At 39.0% G+C, this 20,632-nt stretch overlaps 2 protein-coding genes across 3 annotated transcripts in view; both read right to left on the bottom strand.

The window, feature by feature from the left end:
- Nucleotides 1-143: 143 nt before the first annotated feature.
- On the bottom strand, nucleotides 144-4,637 carry LOC104600936 (rho GDP-dissociation inhibitor 1-like). The gene is made up of 5 exons (XM_010264107.3): nucleotides 4,330-4,637; nucleotides 3,739-3,802; nucleotides 3,419-3,640; nucleotides 2,194-2,318; nucleotides 144-592 (listed from the first exon to the last, which is right to left on the bottom strand). The coding sequence occupies exons 1-5, from the start codon at nucleotides 4,582-4,584 to the stop codon at nucleotides 524-526; spliced, it is 735 nt and encodes a 244-aa protein (XP_010262409.1). The 5' UTR covers nucleotides 4,585-4,637; the 3' UTR covers nucleotides 144-523.
- Nucleotides 4,638-8,428: 3,791 nt separating this feature from the next.
- Nucleotides 8,429-20,632, bottom strand: part of LOC104600935 (protein NPGR2-like) — a 29,633-nt gene continuing 17,429 nt past the window's right edge. For both annotated transcript variants that reach the window (XM_010264106.3, XM_019198368.2), the window contains exon 6: nucleotides 8,429-8,887. In XM_010264106.3, coding sequence (XP_010262408.1) covers nucleotides 8,571-8,887 — 317 coding nt within the window. In that variant the 3' untranslated portion in view covers nucleotides 8,429-8,570. The remainder of the gene's footprint in view (nucleotides 8,888-20,632) is intronic.

Genomic DNA, 20,632 nt, shown 5'->3' with positions numbered 1-20,632 from the left:
AAACAAAAACAACCTTCATAAAAAAATAAACCCAAAATTTCCCAGTTATTGAGTAAAACTGCCTTCAAATTTTAATAGATTCAGCGAATTCAAATAAGCACAGGAGGTAATTTAAACAAGAAAGCCAAGTGCAACAAGTAGAATAGAGGCTAATGCATTGCAATTTCTTCTATTGTCAAAAGAGCTCCAAGCCTCCAATAGGGGATAATAACAAGATAATGACTACATGGAGATGGACCTGGTCCATGACAAGATTCTATGCCTGAACACCTTCCACCAAAAAAAAAAAAAGCCTGAACACCCCTTCACCAGAGGAGGATCATACAAATTATCAGCTGTGAATGTGTGTGTGTGTGTGTGAGTGAGAGAGAGAGAGAGAGAGATTTGGTACTGAATTCAACCCTTTGAATGTGTTACAGTGCTTAAAATCCAGATTGACAATGTGATCCATGTGAACATATGTGTAAACAATGGCTCAAAGGAAACAGAATGCGAGACGTAAGTTCCTCCAAGAAAATTTTGGTTAGCTGCGCTTCTTAATCTCAAATGAATAGTTCAGTTCTAAATGACATCTCTTGTCATCATCTTCAAACTGCATGAAACGACATAGTTGAGAAGCAACATTAGCGATATAAATATTCCATTCGAGAAGTAAATTTAATAGCAGAATATAAAATATGAAAAAGAAACAAAGAGGAAATAAGGCTTCTTGAGAACAGTAGTTTCCAGTGGACATAATACACTAAAACAGGGTGTGGGGCTATGCCATGGTCTTGGCTAATAAACATTTATGTTTGGTTTCAACTAACCCACCTACAGCGCTTGCAGTTACAGTTTATTTATTTATTTATTTTTAATTATTGGTATCACTTGCAGTTCTAGATTGTCGCATTTGATTTTATATTTTTTAATTAGAAGGCTGTCTAGTGAAGCATTCATATTAATATTTGAACAAAATTATATTTTCTGTCATAAAAATAGTATTTAGTAAGATAATACCAATAACATGGCAAGTTCAAGCTTATAACAAAGGAAAAAGGGGGAAATTGCTTTATTTTGTTGTTGACAAATCAAAACAAGGAAGACTCAACTCAGAATGAAAACAAAATAGAACTCTTTTAACAAATGAAAAGGGCCTCAATTCCCCTTTCTAACAAATGAAAAGGGCAAATAAAGCTCTTTTTTGCTATGGTAAAACGATTTTCAAAATCCAAGCTACTAGTTTAATGTTAATGAAGCTAAAAGAAATATATATTGCAAAATGAAACTCAAGAATATGAATCAAAGTTAAAAAGTAACATATTTTTGGCAAGAAGGAAAAAAAATTTTGGAGCTCTGTTCATACACAAATGATGGGGTTTATGGAGGAGAGAACTAAGAGAATTTTTTATGGAAATAAAAAAGGAACTAAAGAACTTTAGCAGACATTGGACATGCTACACCATCTTATTTTAGTTTGATTTATTGGACATTATTGATGATGATGCATAAAAAGTTGGTATGTTGTATTTTATATAGTTGCATACTTGCATACTGAAGTTCTGTTAAGGTATTTCTCAACATTCATCTTATTATACCTTTTCTTATAGTTCTTCATCTTACTATACCCTTCTTAATATAATTCAATTTACTATAATTTTTTGGCAAATTGATTTCAGAATATCTGTATATTTCATGAGTCAACAGAAATTATAATCTCAGAATGTCCACAAAAATACGCAACTAAGTAATATGATGGAAAGCCTAGATAGCCTGTTAGTCCAAAAGGATAAACTTATGGGAGTTGAATCACAGAAAGTCTAGATAGAGACATGCTAAGTTCCTCAGGCATGGCAGACCAGGTATCAGATGTGGAATTAAAATTAAAAGGTAAAGGATCTAACACAATATGGTATCCTTGTTCAGGTATCCGGAGGATATCAAGAGAAGGATGACCTCTTCAAGTATTACCTTACAAACCTGGTGCAGGAATATGTTCAGATAGAAGAATATAGCTTCTATGTCTGTAAATTATTGTTTATATGTCTAAGATGATAATTGATCCAAGTTCTGACAAATCCCAACTTTCCCCAAGACAGTAACAAATAGAAAATAAATGAAAAAAAATTGCATATGTGAGAGCACTCTGTACTTCTTATTAATATAACTCTAGCTATAAATTTTGCACAAATAAGCTTTTTAAGTTGCAATCACCTTCAGTTTTGCCAGGTAAACTCCACGCGCAAGCACACCAGAAGGAGTGGTCTCTTCATCCAAGCAGTGTACATAGGGTTCCCGCTGTGGAGCAAATGTACCCAACATCCCTCTCATTTGATCAACTGAATCCAAGATCACCAAAGAGTAGAAAAATAATTAAAGGTTATTTTAAATTCTGAATACATAATCTTGGGGAATTAGCAAATCATGTGGAAGCTGAATGTTGAGCACTGTCTATTAGGGTAATAACCACATCAATGTGTTTATCCTCTACAATCCACTAGTTTAAGCATGAAATAGATAAGTCTCTTTACATGAAAATAATAAAGCAACAATTATATGGATAAATTTCATTCAGACACAGATGTGTTAACAAGGTAGAAGGCAAAACAAATTATAAGATTGCTAAAATAAGGTGAACAAGTAATACATTTCCACTCTTCAGTTTCCATAGAACAGAAAATTAAAAATTATAAACATTCATGGCTCTGACCATGACTTGTATATAATAGTGAACAACAGTAACAAAGTGTAAGTCATATAACAACTATAGTTACTGAGTTGCTTCGAGGTTCAAGTTAGTATTATAAGGACATGGGCACAGGAATTTGAATCTGAAACATGTCTGGCAATCTGATTCAGCAAGATGAAGAAACAAGGACTCACAGACATGACTATAAAAAGTATAAACTATTAAAATAGTTCATATTTTACTGAATAAAATAATATTCATTGCCTATATAGCTGCTTATTTTTATTGAGTAAATACGAAGATAAAGTAAAATATAACAAAAGACTGTCCTTTGAGAATCATTGAGTATCAGAGTCTGACACATGTCTGATACAGACATTTCATCAATTTAGGAGAGTCAATGCAACACTGATCCAAGTTTTTCTCTGAAAACGAGAATCAATTCAATGCACATGTGGTGTTTCAATTGGAAGTGTTCTAGTATTCTGATTGAAGCAAATCCAACAGATCATTAAGATTGAATTCCACAGACCTTCAAACCTCATCACTTTTGCTCTCTTAAAATCATCTGAAGTTAATACTCTAAACAGAGCATGCACACCACTTCAAGTAAATAACACCACTTTAGTTCCTGTACTTGGATTTTATGGTAACTAGAGTATGCCCAAAACTCTTTTTTAAACCACTATATGTATTCTTAGAACCTCAAAACAGATAATATGACATGTTCATAAAGAAAAGGATTTTGACCTTGAACTCCACCCTTCCACACTGTATTGCAGTATGCCAATCCAGAGACGATGTTGTGCTTAACTGTGAATGCCAGCTTAAGTTGATACTTAGATCCCTCTCTGAGTGTAAACAGTACCTTTCCTTTTTGTTTCTCATCCACCGGCAAGGGAGTATTCAGTTCTCCACAATCCTCAGAGATGATTCCTATCGAGTGGAATGTAACTTCAGGTTCCATTTGGCCTAACAAAAGCAGAAACCAGAACTTTCGAAAATCAAATACTAAACAAGGCCTGGAACATCAATGTAACAAGATACATTAAGGGGTCCAAAAGGGGAACCATTTAAATCTCCTTCAATGCAACCAAGCAGCTTCTCTTTCCACCTCCTTAAGCTTTCATCATCCTGCAAAAATAGAAAAAAAAAAAGAAAAACAGAAAAAAGATTAATGGAAATTCATCCCACAAAGCTATGACCAACATGGCTGACTTGCCACCGACATATATGAATGTAAAACCCAAGCGTTCCAACTTCATCTTCAAAAACAAACTCCAAGGAATAAAAAAAAAATAAATCATTAAAAACGAACTCTACCAATGATACACGCTCAAATCCTGACAACAACCATGAAATGCAAAAGACCCAAAAAATTGAAAAGTCCAAATTAAGGAAAAATCCAACCCAGAAATGTAAAACCCCACCTAGAAAACAACACCCAAAAGTTAAAAAAAAAATGTTCAGCATAAAATGAGAGCCCATTTCAATACTTCAGTAAACACAATGCCATTTCTCTCTAAAATTCATGCAAGAATACACCCAAGAGCAAGTAGACATTTTCGGTTGGTTATTATTATTGTCTTTTATTTATTTATTTTGGGGGAGGGGGTGGAGTTGGGATCACAGACACAGTAAACCAGAGTAAAAGAGAGGACCTTGTCTTTCTCAAGCTGTTCCTTGAGAGGAACCAGGGGACCTGGAACAAAACCAGACACAAGCCCATCATCTTCCTCTTCCTCCTCCTCAACAACCTCATCACTACGAACCTTCTCGCTAATCTTCTCGGTTATCATCTCTCCTTGCCGTGGTTCCTGCTTTTCACCAACCAAGGAAGAAGAAGAACTACAACAAAAAGAAGAAGAAGCACTTGTAGATGGGCCTGCTGCTTCCACTCTCCCCCCACTCTCCATCAACCCCAAGGCCCCAACTTATCAAGACACACAAACAACAGAAGGAAAGAGAAAGGAAGCTCACGCAAGGTTTCAAACTTAGAGATCCCTTTCAAAAGAAACCGTATACACAGGATTATACCTACGATGTTTATACAAACATACGCCTACGATTCGTCTCTATTCTGCGTCTCCTTACGCATCTCTTTTGTTGTCGGCATCAAGAGTCAAATGTCAAGAGACTCAAACACAGAAGATAAGGACAAGAACCATCCCTACATTATATACAGAGAGAGAGAAGAAAAGCGACGTAGGACGTACTTTTGTATTATATAATATAGAGATTTTGTAGTAGATAGAGCCTAGTTGGTGGATCTTCATGCATCACAGGTGGGACCTGTGGGACCCAGAAACAAATAATCCATTGCCATTATCATGGTATTAATGTAATGCTCGTCAATTCCGGCATAATGAGTGGAGCCGGGAGCGAGCTGTATAGTACTGGGATTCGCTCCTCACACAGGGCGCCTCACACCGACCTCATTGGCACATAATGGAATGTGCCTCAGACCTGTAAGGTAAGTGTGAGGCGCCCTGCGTGAGGAGCAGATCCGGTCTCTGCTGTATATTGTGGTGTGGGTCCTGCATCACTCACTTATTAAGGAGACAAACCGACGATTAATTACTTTATACATCTGGGTCTCGCTTAATCTTGTCCACAAGTCGGTGTCTGGTTAGTTGAAAAGTAAGAGAGAATGTAGGCATTTTGGCGCCAGAATCAGGTGGCATTTCAGCTCGAATGTGATGCCTTGGGATCCTAGAATTCTCGAGGAAAAGGTTGCCTGATCTTGAATCATGGGATAGAGGGAGGAGGGTTCATTATTTTTGCCGGTTGGTGCTCTGGCCACCTGGCCTATCAAGGCCTCTGTAGTTTCTGAAACACTCGAGCACTCTACATTTTTTCAGTACTTGGCCATGATTTTGTGTTTGGGGTAGGCGACAGGGGCTTGGGCTGCACCCTTAGGCTATGAGAACGTGGCAAGAGAAACCATCTTTTTTCAAACACTTTGGAGACTGATAAAGCATAAAAAGAGTGTAAGCCAGAGTGCAAATCTGTACCAGCTGAGCTCTCCAACAAAAAACCCATCAAAGTGTAATCCTTTTACCTCAGAGAAAAGAGGGTTGTTTTGCTTTTTCTGCCATATTAATCAGTCCCCATTATGGCCTAAGGTGGAAACCATCATGGGTCATTCTGTTTTGGCTGGTTGATGTGGCAGATCCAGAGGGAAAGATTAGGGCTTACTACCAACCATCTCTGAGGCAACTCCACCTAGAGGCTGGCTGTTTTTGAATGTCATTTTCATAAATTTACCTATCAATCCTCTCTAGCTTCCTGGTCCACCATCCACCATTAGGAAGTGCAGATTACCATGTCCACCACGCTGCTTTTCTGAATTAAAACCCAGTAGTTAATTTTGAAGAGACAAAAAGAAACAGTTTGTTTTCCCATGCTCATGTGCCTTCCTCTTTTAACAAATTTGATTGTTTCACCATTAGTTTACTAGGAAAGACAACTATTATAAAACCGGTAAATAACTCGTTAAAGGCAGTTAAACCGAGAGATACTTTTGTATAAAAAAAAGGATAAGTATACTGCACTCCATCTCCATCTCAGAATTCTATTGCAGACCTACACAAATTCAGAATTATAAACACCTCCACCTATAACAGCCATACTCGCCTGTGAATTGACATCAATTCCGATTTGGCACCTATACCAACTAAACGGTGGAGCTAAGATTTCTGAGAGTGGACTGAACAGTAAAAACCCCAAAAAAATTACCTAGAGATAATTTTAATCAGTTACTCAGAAAACAAGTATTTGTGACAAAGAAATATGTGGAATCAGCTATAAACATCTTGCCATCAATCTTATTGTTATGCATTGTATCGTATAATATGTATCAACTTTTAGGGTCACAGATATGCTAAATACAAGTATTCATGACAAATGGCCATATTCAACCATTAACACCACCCTTCTCAGAGATGGCATGCAGGCATGATTAAAGTTTGAAAGCTAAAACAATTTCAATCCAAGAGTATCGCCCCTTTTGAATCGGGCGTGTATGAATACTTCGAAGTTTGAAGCACACTTTCCATTGTGAATCTGAAGAAAATGTAGTAAGACAAACGGAAGGTGTCAAAGATCAAGAATCAAAGCCAAATCCAGCACATAATTTAGTCCAACATGTTGAAGGCATAAGTTGGAGACCCCACCCTCCCTTCACTTTCTTGCTAAATTATCCCCAGCCATGACAAGGATGGACATTCCGTCTTATTATATTAACTTAAATAGCAAACAAAGACTGGATACTTGCTGGATCTGTTTGAAAAATTCCCTCAACTCCCACCTATTTCATAACTCAATGGGGTGAAGCCGGTGGGCTATCAATTTGAAAAAGAATTCTCTTGTTAACATCATGACCCGATGACACACTGGCATCAACATCAGCCCCACCATGCTTCAGATGGCAGGAGTCCATAGGGAAGTCTTAAAGATAAATTTTGGTTTAATTTGTCTACCAGAGTAAAGAATTTTACATACTTACAAAACAATAAATTATGAAAAGCAATTATTGGCCCACTACCTGACTCAGAAAACAAGTTCCCACTGGCAAAGAAGCTAGACATTTTCCCAGCCTATATTTCATTATGAAGCATAACAAAAAATGGATGGGCCTTGCCGCAATGGTTGGGTTGCTCCATTGCAACCTGGGTGACCAGGGTTCAAACCTTGGAAACAACCTTTCTGTATGTGCATTGGTGGGAGCCTTGTGCACTGGGCTGCTCTTTTTCATAACAGAAAAGAAAAATAAGAAGAAAAAGGAAATGAGGCATATCTTCAATAGTGTTCCTTTTTTTTGGTAATTCATTAGTGTTCAAGCTGCTAGATTTGCATATTGAGAACAAATCATATTTATCAGCAGATAACTCATGCTCCAATGAACAAATCTATGGTCACCTTGTCTGTTATTGTATTCATATGGATATATCTTGGTGACAATTAATGTTGGAAGACCATAATTTCCTTGGTGATTCTTCGAAACTTTTTTTTTAAATGTTAATGTACTCATTGTACTGTATTAATTAGCAAAAATGTACAACTCAACCCCCTCACAAGGTATTGTTATAAGGGGAGGTATCAAAGCATACATCTTCCATATGAGAATTAATTACGAAAAAATGAATTGTAAGAGACACCCTTAAGTAGGAACAATCCCCACATTTATTTATTTATTTTTCATTTATTAGATTCTACACTGAAGTTTTTTTTTGAAAGATGATTCAATATTGAAGTTGAATGAAGCACTTAAATTCCTAATGGCAATTAGTCATGTATTTAACACCATTCTTTCTGGTTCAGGTAAGAAACAATTTCAACAGGTAAGAGGTAACCTTACAATATTAATGAACAAGCAAATTGGTTTCAAATGTTCACACGGACCTAAATAATACAACAAAAACCAAAATAAATTCCTATGTCTAGCCAATGTAAAAAAAAGTGAAATATATGATGACCTTAGGCAGTCCAAATCAACTCCTAGTCTCTTACAAAATAAAAGTTAATAGCAACTATTTTTTATTCATCGAGGCACTTTGTACTACTTTGTTCAAGTCACTGAATATACTTTTTTGATCAATAGCACCTGAAGTTCCTTGTAAACCCAAGTGGGTTAGCACTCCCTATACATGAATGTGCTCTGGTGGTGTTTACCAATTACCTTGTATATTAATTAAACCTGTCCCCTGTGGTGTATTGGAGCTTGAATGAAGAGCCAATGAATTTCAAAACACAACCAAATAGAAAACAAAAAGAATTTTTCTTTTATTGCCATTTTTATCAATGTATGGATTGCAAGGAAATACATTCAAATTAAATAGGAGGACCAGATAGAAATTTACATTTATGCTTACAGAAATGGTGTGTGTAAATAAGACTAAAATTATCTGAAGGGTTCAACTGGTGCAGATTCCTCAAGAAAAGTTGCAGCCTCAAAACAATCAGCAGTTTCTGATAATAACGAACCACCTTCAGCTTTGCAAAGAAGCCCAAGGTTGTACCAAGCAGAATGGTTTGTCCTGTCTAGCCGAAGTGCATCTGTCAGAAAGCCTCTAACAACTGCCAATGACTGCTCACCAAGTTTTCTGAGTACAATAGCTGTGGAGACTAGGCTTGGGACATGAGTAGGTTCAATGTCTAATGCACCTGAAAATGCTTTCAGAGCCTCTTTGTGGAGGCCTTTTGCTTCATGAAGTAAACCTAAATTCATAACCAAGTCAGAATCCCCTGATTAGTTAGGTAATTGCAAGTTTAGTTTTTTGTTATCTGCTTATTATCTAGGCAGTGTAATATTTAGATGAAAAACAGGAACCAAATAAATCGATTCAAAGATCTGATATTCCAGAAACAGAGGACAGAAACAAGAGGCATGAGAATAGAAGGTCATGTCATAATGATTTGTTCAGATTCCTCAGAAGCTGCAAGTCATGGTAGTGGGAAACCCTTGAGCTCCAAACCCATCCCTCGTACTGAAACCAACACCCTTGGTCATAGGGCTGCAAATGGAACTGATTGAATCAGATATACCAGGAATATTAAGGGCTGCAAACGACCAACACCCTTGGTTATAGGGCTCCAAACCCATCAGAATTCCCAACTGAATTTTGATGGGAGCAGCCAGGGCAACCCAGGGCCCTCTGGGTTGGTAGGAGTTCTGAGAAATGAGGCCAGAGAGGTTATCCTTCTCTACTCTGGCCCATTGGGAGTTGGGAATTCTGTTAAAGCAGAATTAGGTTCCACACAGGGAGTCCTTGCAAAAGAATTGGGTGTGGAGCAGCTGCTGATTGAAGGGGACTCTAAGATAGTAGTGGGGTGGCTAAATAATTCAGAGGATGTCACATGGATGTACAAGAATGAGCTAAAGAAATACGAATTTCTGACAAGGAATATGTCTGTTACAGTACAATGGGTTGGAAGATCAGCAAATGCCTTCCCTGATACATAGGCAAAACAAGGGACAAATAGGGAAACACTGTTTTGGGATAAACTGAAATCTTGTAGTAGCATGTGCAAAACCCAGAAATGCAGATTCGAATGGCACCCAAAAATGAAAGAAAAACAGAGATAAAGAGAAGCAAGCAAAGAGGACACAGATTTACGTGGTTTGGCTTATAGTCTATGTCCACAGGCGAAGGAGTAGAAATTCAGTATGTAATCTGTAATGGAGACGAATACAAAGCTGTGCACTCACAACCTCACTCACAGAAAACCCTAAACCCCAAATACACCCAAAGTCTCCCTCTTCTCTCACACAACAAAGACTAAGTATACAAGAGAGAAAACCCCCGAAATACATAACTCTTCCTATTCGGTTTGGACCCTTAAGCTGAACCCCAATGGTGATTTGTGGTGGGCTACTGGCCCTATGCTTCCACCACAAGCCACTATGAATTTTTTCCTACGGGTTTTTCTCAACTTAATTCAGAACTGGTTCATGAAGCGTGTCACAACAAAGAATTCAAGGCACAACCCTAACAGATTTTAATGGAATGTGATATATTATTTATCAAAATGAAATTCAAATTCAAATAGAACTATAGTTGTCAAGGAATCTAGGTGATTCTGGGTGCCAGCGGGGTGCTTACGCAACATCTAGGCAATAAGAATTTCATAAAAAAGACCTAGTTCCAACCATGAGTGCCATCTACCCAAAATCATATGGAAAACTTTGTCCACTAAAGATTCCCAAAGTCACCTGAATGTTCTCTAGTTTTGGATACTACTCATTATGCATATTAATTGAAAAAATAGCAATTTTAATTTTATTAAATTTCCTCTCAAAACATGGCAAATCATCAGATCTAGGACAAATTGTATTTCAAATATATTAATTCCATTACTTCAAAAAATAATACTAATATAATAAATATTTAAGAAAGAAATTTCATATCAAATTAGCAACTAAGAAGGCTATAATTTTATACAATAAAATTTAAGTTACAGAACAAGTAAAAAAGACAGAACAATGTGGAACCACTATTTTACTTAATGCAAGAGAGAGAAAGAGAGAGAGAGAGAGAGAGAGAGAGAGAGAGAGAGTAGAAAAAACAATAAAAGAAACTTCTTTATACTTTGATTCTTTCTTTCTTTTTCTTTTTTGGTAATAAATAAAAAATAGAGATTACATCAAGGTGATGAAGAATCACCAAAATCAAACAAAGTATAATAAGCAAACAGCAAATACTATTACATCAACAAACTGGAATCATACTCTAAAACAGACCAAAAGTAATCTTCAAAAACTTTCTTTGAGATGTCTTCAAAATCTGGTAGGAATAAAACCCAGTCCTACGACTTTTTCCATTCAAGAAAACAATTTGTTCCTTGGTTTTTGATTGTCCATCAAAAGTTCTTATATTTCTTTCCTTCCAAATTTCCCAACAAATTGCAAAGGGAATGCAGCTCAAAACAATATTTGATTTCCTAATTCCTCTCAGCTTGGGCCAGCTACCAAATATTTCCTCTCAGATGATGGATCCTTCTCCTCCATTGTTGGTCGAGGATCTATATCTTTGCCATTTGGCCTACCTCTATCAAATGTTTTACATGTTCCAAAGCTGCCTATAAATTTGCTATCTATTAGCAGCATTACACACTCTTTGAACTGTTCAGTAACTTTTTTTCCTCAATCTTGTGTCTTTCAAGATTTGGCCTCCAGGAGGATGATCGGTAAATGGAACATGGTGAATGGTCTCTATGTGTTGGAGAATAAAGTTGGTCTTGCAGCCTCAGAGTCTTTGAGTCAGTCAAATAAGAGTCAGGTTACTTTGTGGCACAATCGTTTTGGTCATATGTCCTTTGAGTCTTGAAGTACTTGTTTCAAAAATTGTTTAAGTTTGTGTCGATTAATAAATTTAGTGTCAAGTGTGTCAGCTAAGCAAGCATTGTAGAACTTCATTTCCTTTGCGTAATAAAAGATCAGATGTTTCCTTTTCCACTGTGTATTCTGATATTTGGGGACTCGTAAATATTCCAACGGAAAATGGCTAGAAATACTTCATATCTTTCATTGACAACTTCTCTCAATATACGTGGATGTACCCTTGCACTCTCGAGAAGAAGTTCCTGAACTTGTGAAAGCCGTCCGACGTATGGTATACACACAATTTCAGACAGAGATTTAAAATTTCCAATTAGATAATGCCAAAGAGTATTTTCATGGTGACCTCATGCTGATACACATGAATGTTCTCAAAAGGTTCTGGGTGGATGCTGTTATGACTGTGGCTTATCTTATCAATAGGAAGCCATCTCGTCTCTTGGAGTACAAGTCCCCTTGTCAGCTCATCTTCCCTACAACTCCATTGTTTCCTATCTCTATGCGTGTCTTTGGGTGTAAGTGTTTTGTCCATGATGTGTTTCCTACTCATGGTAAGCTAGACCCCAAATCCATTGTTTGTGTTTTCCTTGGCTACCCCCTTTCCCAAAAGGGTTATCATTGCTTTGACCCCATTTCCAAAAAGTACTTTGTATCCATGAATGTTTCTTTCTTTGAAGATGTGCCTTTCATTCCTGCTTCTCCTCAGGGGGAGAGTCCAAGTGAGGAGAAATAGAGACAAGTTTTGTTGCCTTCTCCTCTTGACCCCCCTTTATTTAGGGTTTTTCATAGACAGTGGTACAAAAGTCAAGGCCGGGGTCAACAAAGTTCAATAGACACAAAGCATCTTGAAGCTATGCAACCTATGCCATCCGACTCTCAGGGGTTGAATCCATCACCGCATCTAGGTACTATTGTTCCAGTTGATATCCTTGAACCCATTGATATTGACACTTCCAATTGTGATCTGGATCTTCCTATTGCTAAGAGGAAGGGTGTTAGGTCATGCACCACACACCACCCAATGTCTCATTCCTTATCCTATGAGAATGTTTCACCCTCTTTCCATGCTTTCCTCTCCGCTATTGATAGTGTTTCCCTTCCTAAGAGTGTTGCAGAAGCTTTACTTGTTCCTGAGTGAACATATGCAATGAAAGAGGAGATCAATGCCCTTCACAAACATGGCACATGGGAGTTGGTAGATCTTCCTGAGGGAAAGGAACCTGTGGGGTGCAAATGGGTATTCTCTGTGAAACATACGCATATGACACAGTGGAGAGGTACAAGGCCCAGTTAGTTGCAAAAGGTTTTTCACAGGTGTATGGAGTTGATTATGTGGAAACCTTTGCACCTGTAGAAAAAATGAATTCTATTTGAGTTCTCCACTCTTTAGCAACAAATCTAGATTGGGAGCTTCATCAATTGGACATTAAAATGCCTTTCTGAATGGTGACTTAGAAGTGTACATGACCCAACCTCCAGGTTTTTGTGTTAAGGGAAATGAGTAGAAAGTCTATAGATTGAAGAAATCTTTGTATGGCTTAAAACAATCTCCAAGGGCCTGGTTAAGTAGGTTCCACAAGGCAGTTCAACAGATGGGTTTTAAGCAGTGCCAGTTTGATCACACACTCTTTGTGAAGAGAGAACAAGGTAGAGTGGCAACCTTAATTGTGTATGTCGATGATATTATTATCATTGGTGATTGGGACTCAGAGATATAGAGATTGAAGAGATTCTTGCCCACTCAGTTTGAAGTGAAGGATTTGGGGCCTTTACGTTATTTCCTTGGAATTGAAGTTGCCTGCTCTAATCAGGGTATCTTCATCTCCCAAAGGAAATTTATTCTAGATCTCTTGAAAGATAAGGGGAAGCTTGGAGCAAAACCTGCTGACACTCCTATAGATGTAAACCACAGACTTGGGGATTGCAGTGGTGAGCCCATAGAAAACACAAAGCAGTATCAAAGATTGGTGGGCAGACTTCTCTACCTATCTATGACAAGACCTAACATTGCATATGCAGTGGGAGTCCTTAGTCAGTTTATGCATGCTCCTAGGGCCACACACTTAGAGGTAGCATACAAAGTTCCTAGATATTAAAAGAAATTCCCTGGGATAGGGCTCCTATTTGGAAAACATGGGCATATGAGAGTTGAGGTTTACACTGTTGTAGATTGGGCTGGTTCTGTGGATGACAAAACCCACGAGGGGCTATTGTGCCTTTGTTGGGGGAAATCTTATTACTTGGAGGATTAAGAAACAAAGTGTGGTGGCCAGATCAAGTGCAGAAGCTGAATACAGGGCCATGTTTCATGGTGTGGCAAAACTACTATGGATAAAGAATCTCTTGGATGAATTGGGCTTTCCTCTTAGTGACCCTATGTCATTTTATTGTGACAATAACGCTGCCATCAACATTGCAGCCAATCCTGTTCTCCATGATAGAACTAAACATATAGAGGTTGGAAAACACTTAATCAGGGAAAAATTGGAAGAAGGAGAAGTTTGCACTCCCTGCATCAGCTCTGAGGAACAACTTGCAAACATCCTTACCAAAGGATTAAACTCCATGTGGCACTATAATCTTTGTGACAAGTTGGGGATGATTCATATCTATACCTCAACTTGAGGGGGAGTGATGTAATCTTAGTTACTGTTTTATTATTTTATATTGTCGCCCTAACATAGAAATAAAAAGATTGGTGCCACCAGCCATACTTTTGGTCTCCAATCTTCTCTTCTCTTTTCTTCTCCTCTCTTCTCTACTTCACTCCTGATCGAAATCAAACCGTATGCCATCTCATGTGTTAGAGTACAAGGCCCCACATCAGCTTTTGTTTCCAAAAGCTCCATTGTTCCCATTCCTATGCGTGTTTTTTGTTGTTGCTGTTTTATTCATGATCCCTCTCCCTCCCGTGGTAAACTTGATCCCTATGCCTTTCCATGTGTTTTCTTGGGTGGCCCTTCTTCTTAAAAGGGTTATCGATTTCATGACCTTGTTTCCCGAAAATACTATGTTTCTATGGATGTGTCTTTCTTTAAGAGTAGGCCTTACTCTCCTGTTTCTCCTCAAGGGGAGAGTAGGGTTGAGGAGAAACACAAGCAAATGCATCTTCCTCGTCTTCCCAATCCTCCTCCATTCCGTGTTTTTCTTTGCTGCCGAAAGGACCAGCTGATTTCAAAAGCAGTAGAGTAACCTGAAGCCATAGCACCGACATTATCGGACTCTCTGGGGTAGATCCTTCCCTACCAGGTACCATTGTTCCCATTGACATGCCTAAACCCCTTGATATAGACACCTCTATTGCTAATGATCTTGACATTCCTATTCCTAAAAGAAATGGTGTAAGATCTTGTTCCACCAACTATACTATCTCCCATTTTGTATCTTATGAGAACACCTCACCTTCTTTTAGTTCTTTCCTTTTTCTCCATTGACAATGTTCCTATCCCTAAGAATGTAGCAGGTGCCTTATCATTTCCTGAAAGGACAGATGCAATGAGAGAGGAAATTAGTGCTCTATGCAAAAATGGTACATGGGAGCAAGATTCAAAATATCAATACAGGCTGATACACCGGTAGGGGCATATCGACTTGTATCAAGGCTCACTTCTCCATTTTATTAGTTTTCTTTTCAATCCGGTTTAGAGGGGTCGGTTTAAGGCCTATCTACCCCCTGAACCATGGTTTGTCTAACCCAAAACACCCACTATAGGGGCATATTAGGAAGCCCCCAATATGATACATATCGGCTGATACGGGCTCGTATTGAAACTTTGAATCATGTATGGGAGTTGGTGGACCTTCCTGATGGAAAAGAACCAATAAGGTGTAAATGGGTATTTGCAATGAAAAATAGAGTTGATGCCACAATGGAAAGGTATAAAGTTAGTTTGGTGGCAAAGGGGTTCACATAGGTATATGGAGTTGATTATGTTGAGACTTTTGTCCCGGTGGCCAAGATGAACTCCACTAGAGTCCTCATTTCTTTGGCTACCAACTTTGATTGGGAACTTCATCAATTAGATATTAAGAATGCTTTTTGAATGGTGATCTAGAGGAAGAAGGGTATATGGTCCAACCTCCTGGTTTCTATGCTAAGGGTAGTGAATAGAAAGTGTGCAAACTAAATAAATCTCTGTATGGCTTAAATCAATCACCAAGGCCTTGGTTTAGTAGGTTCCATTAAGTTGTGCAACAGATTGGTTTCAACCAGTGTTAGTCTGATCATACATTATTTGTGAAGAGATGAAAAGGAAAAATTGCAATAGTAATTGCGTATGTTGATGATATAGTTGCCACTGGAGATAGGACAAGTGAGATTGTGAAGCTGAAAAAACTTTTAGCTACTTAGTTTGAGGTGAAAGATCTAGGCCCCTTAAGGTACTTTCTTGGAATTGATGTTTCCTGATCAGAAAAAGGTATCTCCATTTCTCAAAGGAAATACATCCTAGATCTTCTTCAGGGCACAAGTAAACTAGGAGTGAAGCCAATTGATTCTCTTAGTGAGAAGCAAGAGATATAATCACTTGAATAGAATTCATTTTAGCCATAGGTGCAAAGGTCTTCTAATAATCATTCTCATATGTTTGGGGTATACCCTTTTTCCACCAACCTAGCTTTGTACCTTTTAATTGAAACATCAGACTGGTGTTTAACTATATACATCACTTGCAAACCATTAGGACCATACCCGCAAGAAGTGAAACAATTTCTTAGGTTTGGTTCTTTATGAGGACCTCCATCTCCTGGTGTAAGAGGACGACAAACATTAAGTGTATGGACTTGGCTGAACAGGATCAGACTAGTCAACTTTGTTGTTAATCAATTAAAAAAAAAAAGCTTAAGTGCTGAACATTCCAGCACAACAACAAATCAACAAATGTTCAAGGGGCCATTCAACCCATTACACACTTTGAGCCCATGATCCATCTTTGGACCACCATGAATGCATTTCTTGACTGGCCCATTCCCTCTCTCTCTCTCTCTCACCTCTATTGCAACTATGAATCATCTCCCTAGATTTCAGAGCCTAGACCACCATGTCCATTGGCCTCACACATGGTTCATAGAATCCTTCCACAGTGGGGACTACACTACATCTATAACATTACAAAGAATAGAAACAAAAGAAATGACAAAAATATAGGGATAATAGGAAGGTGAAAGGTCATCATAAGAAGCATAGTGATGGGATAGGTAGTGCATTTCCTTTTTCCTTTTCAAACTGCAATGGGAAAGTCAAGCTCAAATTGTACGATGTCAAGCTTAGTAGCAGTAGGAATAGGAAGCTCAGAGTCAATAGGAGTCTTAAATTCAAGATTACTTTTAGGGTTACCTAGAGCCAGGAGATCAGATTGTTGTGGACATTCAGCCTCAAGAGCAACCCTCCTTCTATGCTTGATGAACCACTGCTACTAGGACCATTGCTTAGGAACATGGGGAGGAGGAGAAGAAGAATACTATCACTACAAGTAAGAAGAGAGGAGGATGGATCAAGAGTATCCATAGAGGTAGGAACAGGGAAACAAAATGGAGTTCGATCTTCACGAACACTCTCCCCCTAAAGAGAAGGACAAGGTGACTGAAAAATGGAGTAAACTCAAGAAATGTGACATCCTTAGACACACAATGTCGGCCAGAGTGAGGGTCAAAGCACCTAAACCCCTTTTGGACTAGAGAGTAACCCAAAAACACACTTGATGGATTTAGGATCAAGTTTGAGGTGAGAAGGATTTATATCATGAACAAAACAACTATAACCAAAGACTTTAAGAGGAAGACAAAAAATGGGATCATTAGGGAAAAAAGCTAATGAGGTGTAAAGTTCGTAAAGGAAGTCTATTAATGAGATACACCACTGCTTCAACTGCGTCTCCTCAAAAGTGAATGGGCACATGCATCTAGTCAAGTAGCTCTCTAGCAACCTTAACCACATGTCTATTTTTTCTTTCTGCTACACCATTCTACTGTGGAGTATGGAAACATGAGCCCTAATATTGTCAGACCCCTTTTCTTTTGGAAAATATGTAAGTGCTTTTCAAAGTACTCCTTAATATTGTCAAACCTTATTATCTTGATGTTCTTCTCAAATTGTGTTTCCACCATTTAAAAAAATGTTCTAAACAATGGAGGGGACTTCATTTCTACTCTTTATCAGATATAACCAAGTGTATTAAGAGTAATCATCAATGAACAAGATAAAGTACTTATAGCCACCCATACAAGGAACCCTTCCCATTGACCATGGTACATAATCTCAAGATACATGATTATGAAATTAAGTGAATATGTCTTCTATTCAATTAAAAGTGACAGTCATAAAACAAAGATTACAACCATTGGCTTAAAAATATAATACTGAATAATCTTACTAATAATTATATCTTAAATTTATATGCATAGTATATATAGTAATAACTTAATATTGCAAGGGCCATTGCTAGGTGTAAGGGTAAAATCTTGGGTTGATAAGCAAGAGAAAAGAGGTTTGAGTCTGATGGTGGTCACTTTGTGCAAAAAAAAATGCCAAAGGTTAGGACCATATCCAGTCTACCCCTCACAACACCCCAGTAGCTAGGACCAACATTGGGTAATGGTATTTTTTTAATAAATGTAATATTGTCAGTTCAAATCTTAATCAGATTGACTTGGGGTAGATCCAGATTGATACAATTATACATAGATATCTTTTTGAAATCCATACCCTGCTTAATTAACCTGAATTGGTTCTGGATCCTGATCTAATCCATTGACAACTATTACAGTTTAAAAGGAACTACTGCATCTAATTTTTATTCTTTTAGTCACATTGCTTTCATGCCATTCTCAATGTTTCTCTATTTCTGTAGAATATCTTGATGAGAAGGCAGTATATGTTAGGGACTGCCTAACTCAGGGACTCTTTTGAGGGAGCCTGCCTCCTGAATGAGAGAGAGAGAGAGAGAGAGAGAGAAAGAGAGATTGTATTCCCAAATCGATTATCCCCTCCTAGCTTCCTTTCCTTATTTATATACTGCTGTTACAATTCTGTTATACCCGCCTCTCCACTTGTCCAGTTTGTTAGTTAGTTTGTTCTAGTGGTTGGTTGTTAGTTACATTCTTTAAAGGCTGACGTGGCCTTTTCTTGTACACTTGTATTCCCTTTATTTGTGTTTCAACAGTCCCTCCTCCCTTGAAAGCGACCTTGCCCTCAAGGTCAAGATGTGGAAATCTATTCTATAAATCCAAGGTTCCCAAGTTGCATCCTCAATTAGGAGACCTAACCATACCACCAATGCCTCTGCGATTCCCTTTGTGTATCCACCTGAAATCTGTTCCTTAGGTTCTTGAAAGATCACTGAGAACTTCTGAAGTAGCTGCTGTAGTTGTGTGCGGCCTTCTTTGGATCTTCTTCCTTGGGCTAGAATGGGGCCGTTCCCGTGGGAGTCTATCTGCATTAATATGATGTGGGCTGGGTCTGCTACCTGTTTCCTTAGGGAGGTGAGACTAATGGGTCCTGGACCCTTGGACAGCTGCCCTTGAATATGCACCTGTGAGCTGCCCACTTGAAAATCCATGGTGAGGCGAGCCCAATCACATATCACCGGCCCTAGTTGCCTTAACCATTGGACTCTGAGAACGAAAATCTGCTCCACTGATTTCCAGGGGGTGCAGATCTACCTCGAACTCATGTCCTTGTATCTTCATCTTTAATTCTGTGCACATACTGTCGCACACCAGGTTGCTCCCATTAGCTACATGCACCCGGAAGGCTGTACATGGTTGGACCGGAATCCCTAGTTGTCTGACCAATGTTTGGGTAATGAAATTGAGGGTGCTGCCATTATCTATCAGAACCGACACATGGCGCCCTTTTACCAGTCCGGTTACTCTCATAGTTTGAGAAGAAGCAAGACTGGTCAAGGCTTGCAGGGATACTTCCGGGTATTCCTTTGTCCCTTGCCCCCATTTTTGGTTGTCCATTGGCTCTTCAATGTCTGTTGATTGCTTGACATATTCGGTTTCAAGTTGAAGGAAGAAAACTTGAGGGATCTTACAGCAATGGCCCGGCCCGAATTTGTCTCCACATGCATAACAAAGGCCCTTTTCCCGTTGGGCTTGCATCTCAGCCCAGGTTAACCTCTTGGCTGGGTCGGGGCTTGAACCAGAGTTGGCGTCCTTGCCTGTGATTCCTACTCCTGATCTGGGCTCCGGTTTACCCAAGATACCTGGTTCTGGGTTCAGTATACCTGGTCTGATCGCAGCTCCCAGAGGTTGATTAATCCTTCTTGCCCGATTCAATTTGTCTTCATGTAGTCGAGCTAATGCTGCTGCTTCAAGAATGGTGGTGGGCTGCATGGCTTTTACCTCCAGCCACAATTCTTCCTTGAGTCCACCAACAAAACTGCCGACAAGCTCGTTTTCTAGCCAGCCTTGCACGCGCACAGCTAATCTTTCGAACGCCATCTGATAATCATGGACGGAGCTGGTCTGTCGTAGCTTAGCGAGGCTTTCATCATAGTTCTCAAAGGCCGAGACTCCAAATCGCATGGTTAAGGCGTTGGTGAAGTCTGCCCATGTGGCTCTTGGGTGTCGTCGTCGGTACCACTGGTACCAGACGATCGCCTCTCCTTCCAGGTGTGCAGAAGCTAATGGGACACGATCAGGTCCCTGTGTGTCGTGATAATCGAAGTATCTTTCTGTTCGCAGAAGCTAGGATGTGAGATCTCCCCCTACGAAGATGGGAAACTCGATTCTTGCTGTTCTTGATCCGCTTCGATGACTGGTGTCACTACGCTCTTCCTGATTCGGTGCAGGTGGTGCCTGTGCCAGTTGTTCAAGCAAGGATGCGAAGCTTTCTTTGATTTCTTTGACGTCAGCCGATATTCTTTGCATTTCTCCTTCCATGTTGTCGACTCTGTTCTCCATTGCGGATGACCTTGTGCTTGGCATCTTGGCTCTGATACCAACTTGTTAGGGACTGCCTAACTCAGGGACTCTTTCGAGGGAGCCTGCCTCCTGAATGAGAGAGAGAGAGAGAGAGAGAGATTGTATTCCCAAATCGATTATCCCCTTGTTAGGAATTGCCTAACTTAGGGACTCTTTCGAGGGAGCCTGCCTCCAGAATGAGAGAGAGAGAGAGAGAG

Source organism: Nelumbo nucifera, chromosome 3 (assembly GCF_055504915.1).
Source record: "Nelumbo nucifera cultivar China Antique chromosome 3, China Antique-T2T, whole genome shotgun sequence".
Lineage (NCBI taxonomy): Eukaryota > Viridiplantae > Streptophyta > Magnoliopsida > Proteales > Nelumbonaceae > Nelumbo > Nelumbo nucifera.
Note: the sequence above shows the minus strand (reverse complement) of the source record. Positions and strands in the feature narration are given on the sequence as shown.

Excerpts from the sequence above, each read along its gene's own strand:
- LOC104600936 (XM_010264107.3), bottom strand. The coding sequence starts at position 4,584 with ATGGAGAGTGGGGGGAGAGTGGAAGCAGCAGGCCCATCTACAAGTGCT. Across the intron at positions 3,803-4,329 it reads AACAGCTTGAGAAAGACAAG|GATGATGAAAGCTTAAGGAG; the intron begins GTCCTCTCTTTT and ends CTATTTTTGCAG. Across the intron at positions 2,319-3,418 it reads GTGGAAGGGTGGAGTTCAAG|TTGATCAAATGAGAGGGATG; the intron begins GTCAAAATCCTT and ends TCTTGGATTCAG.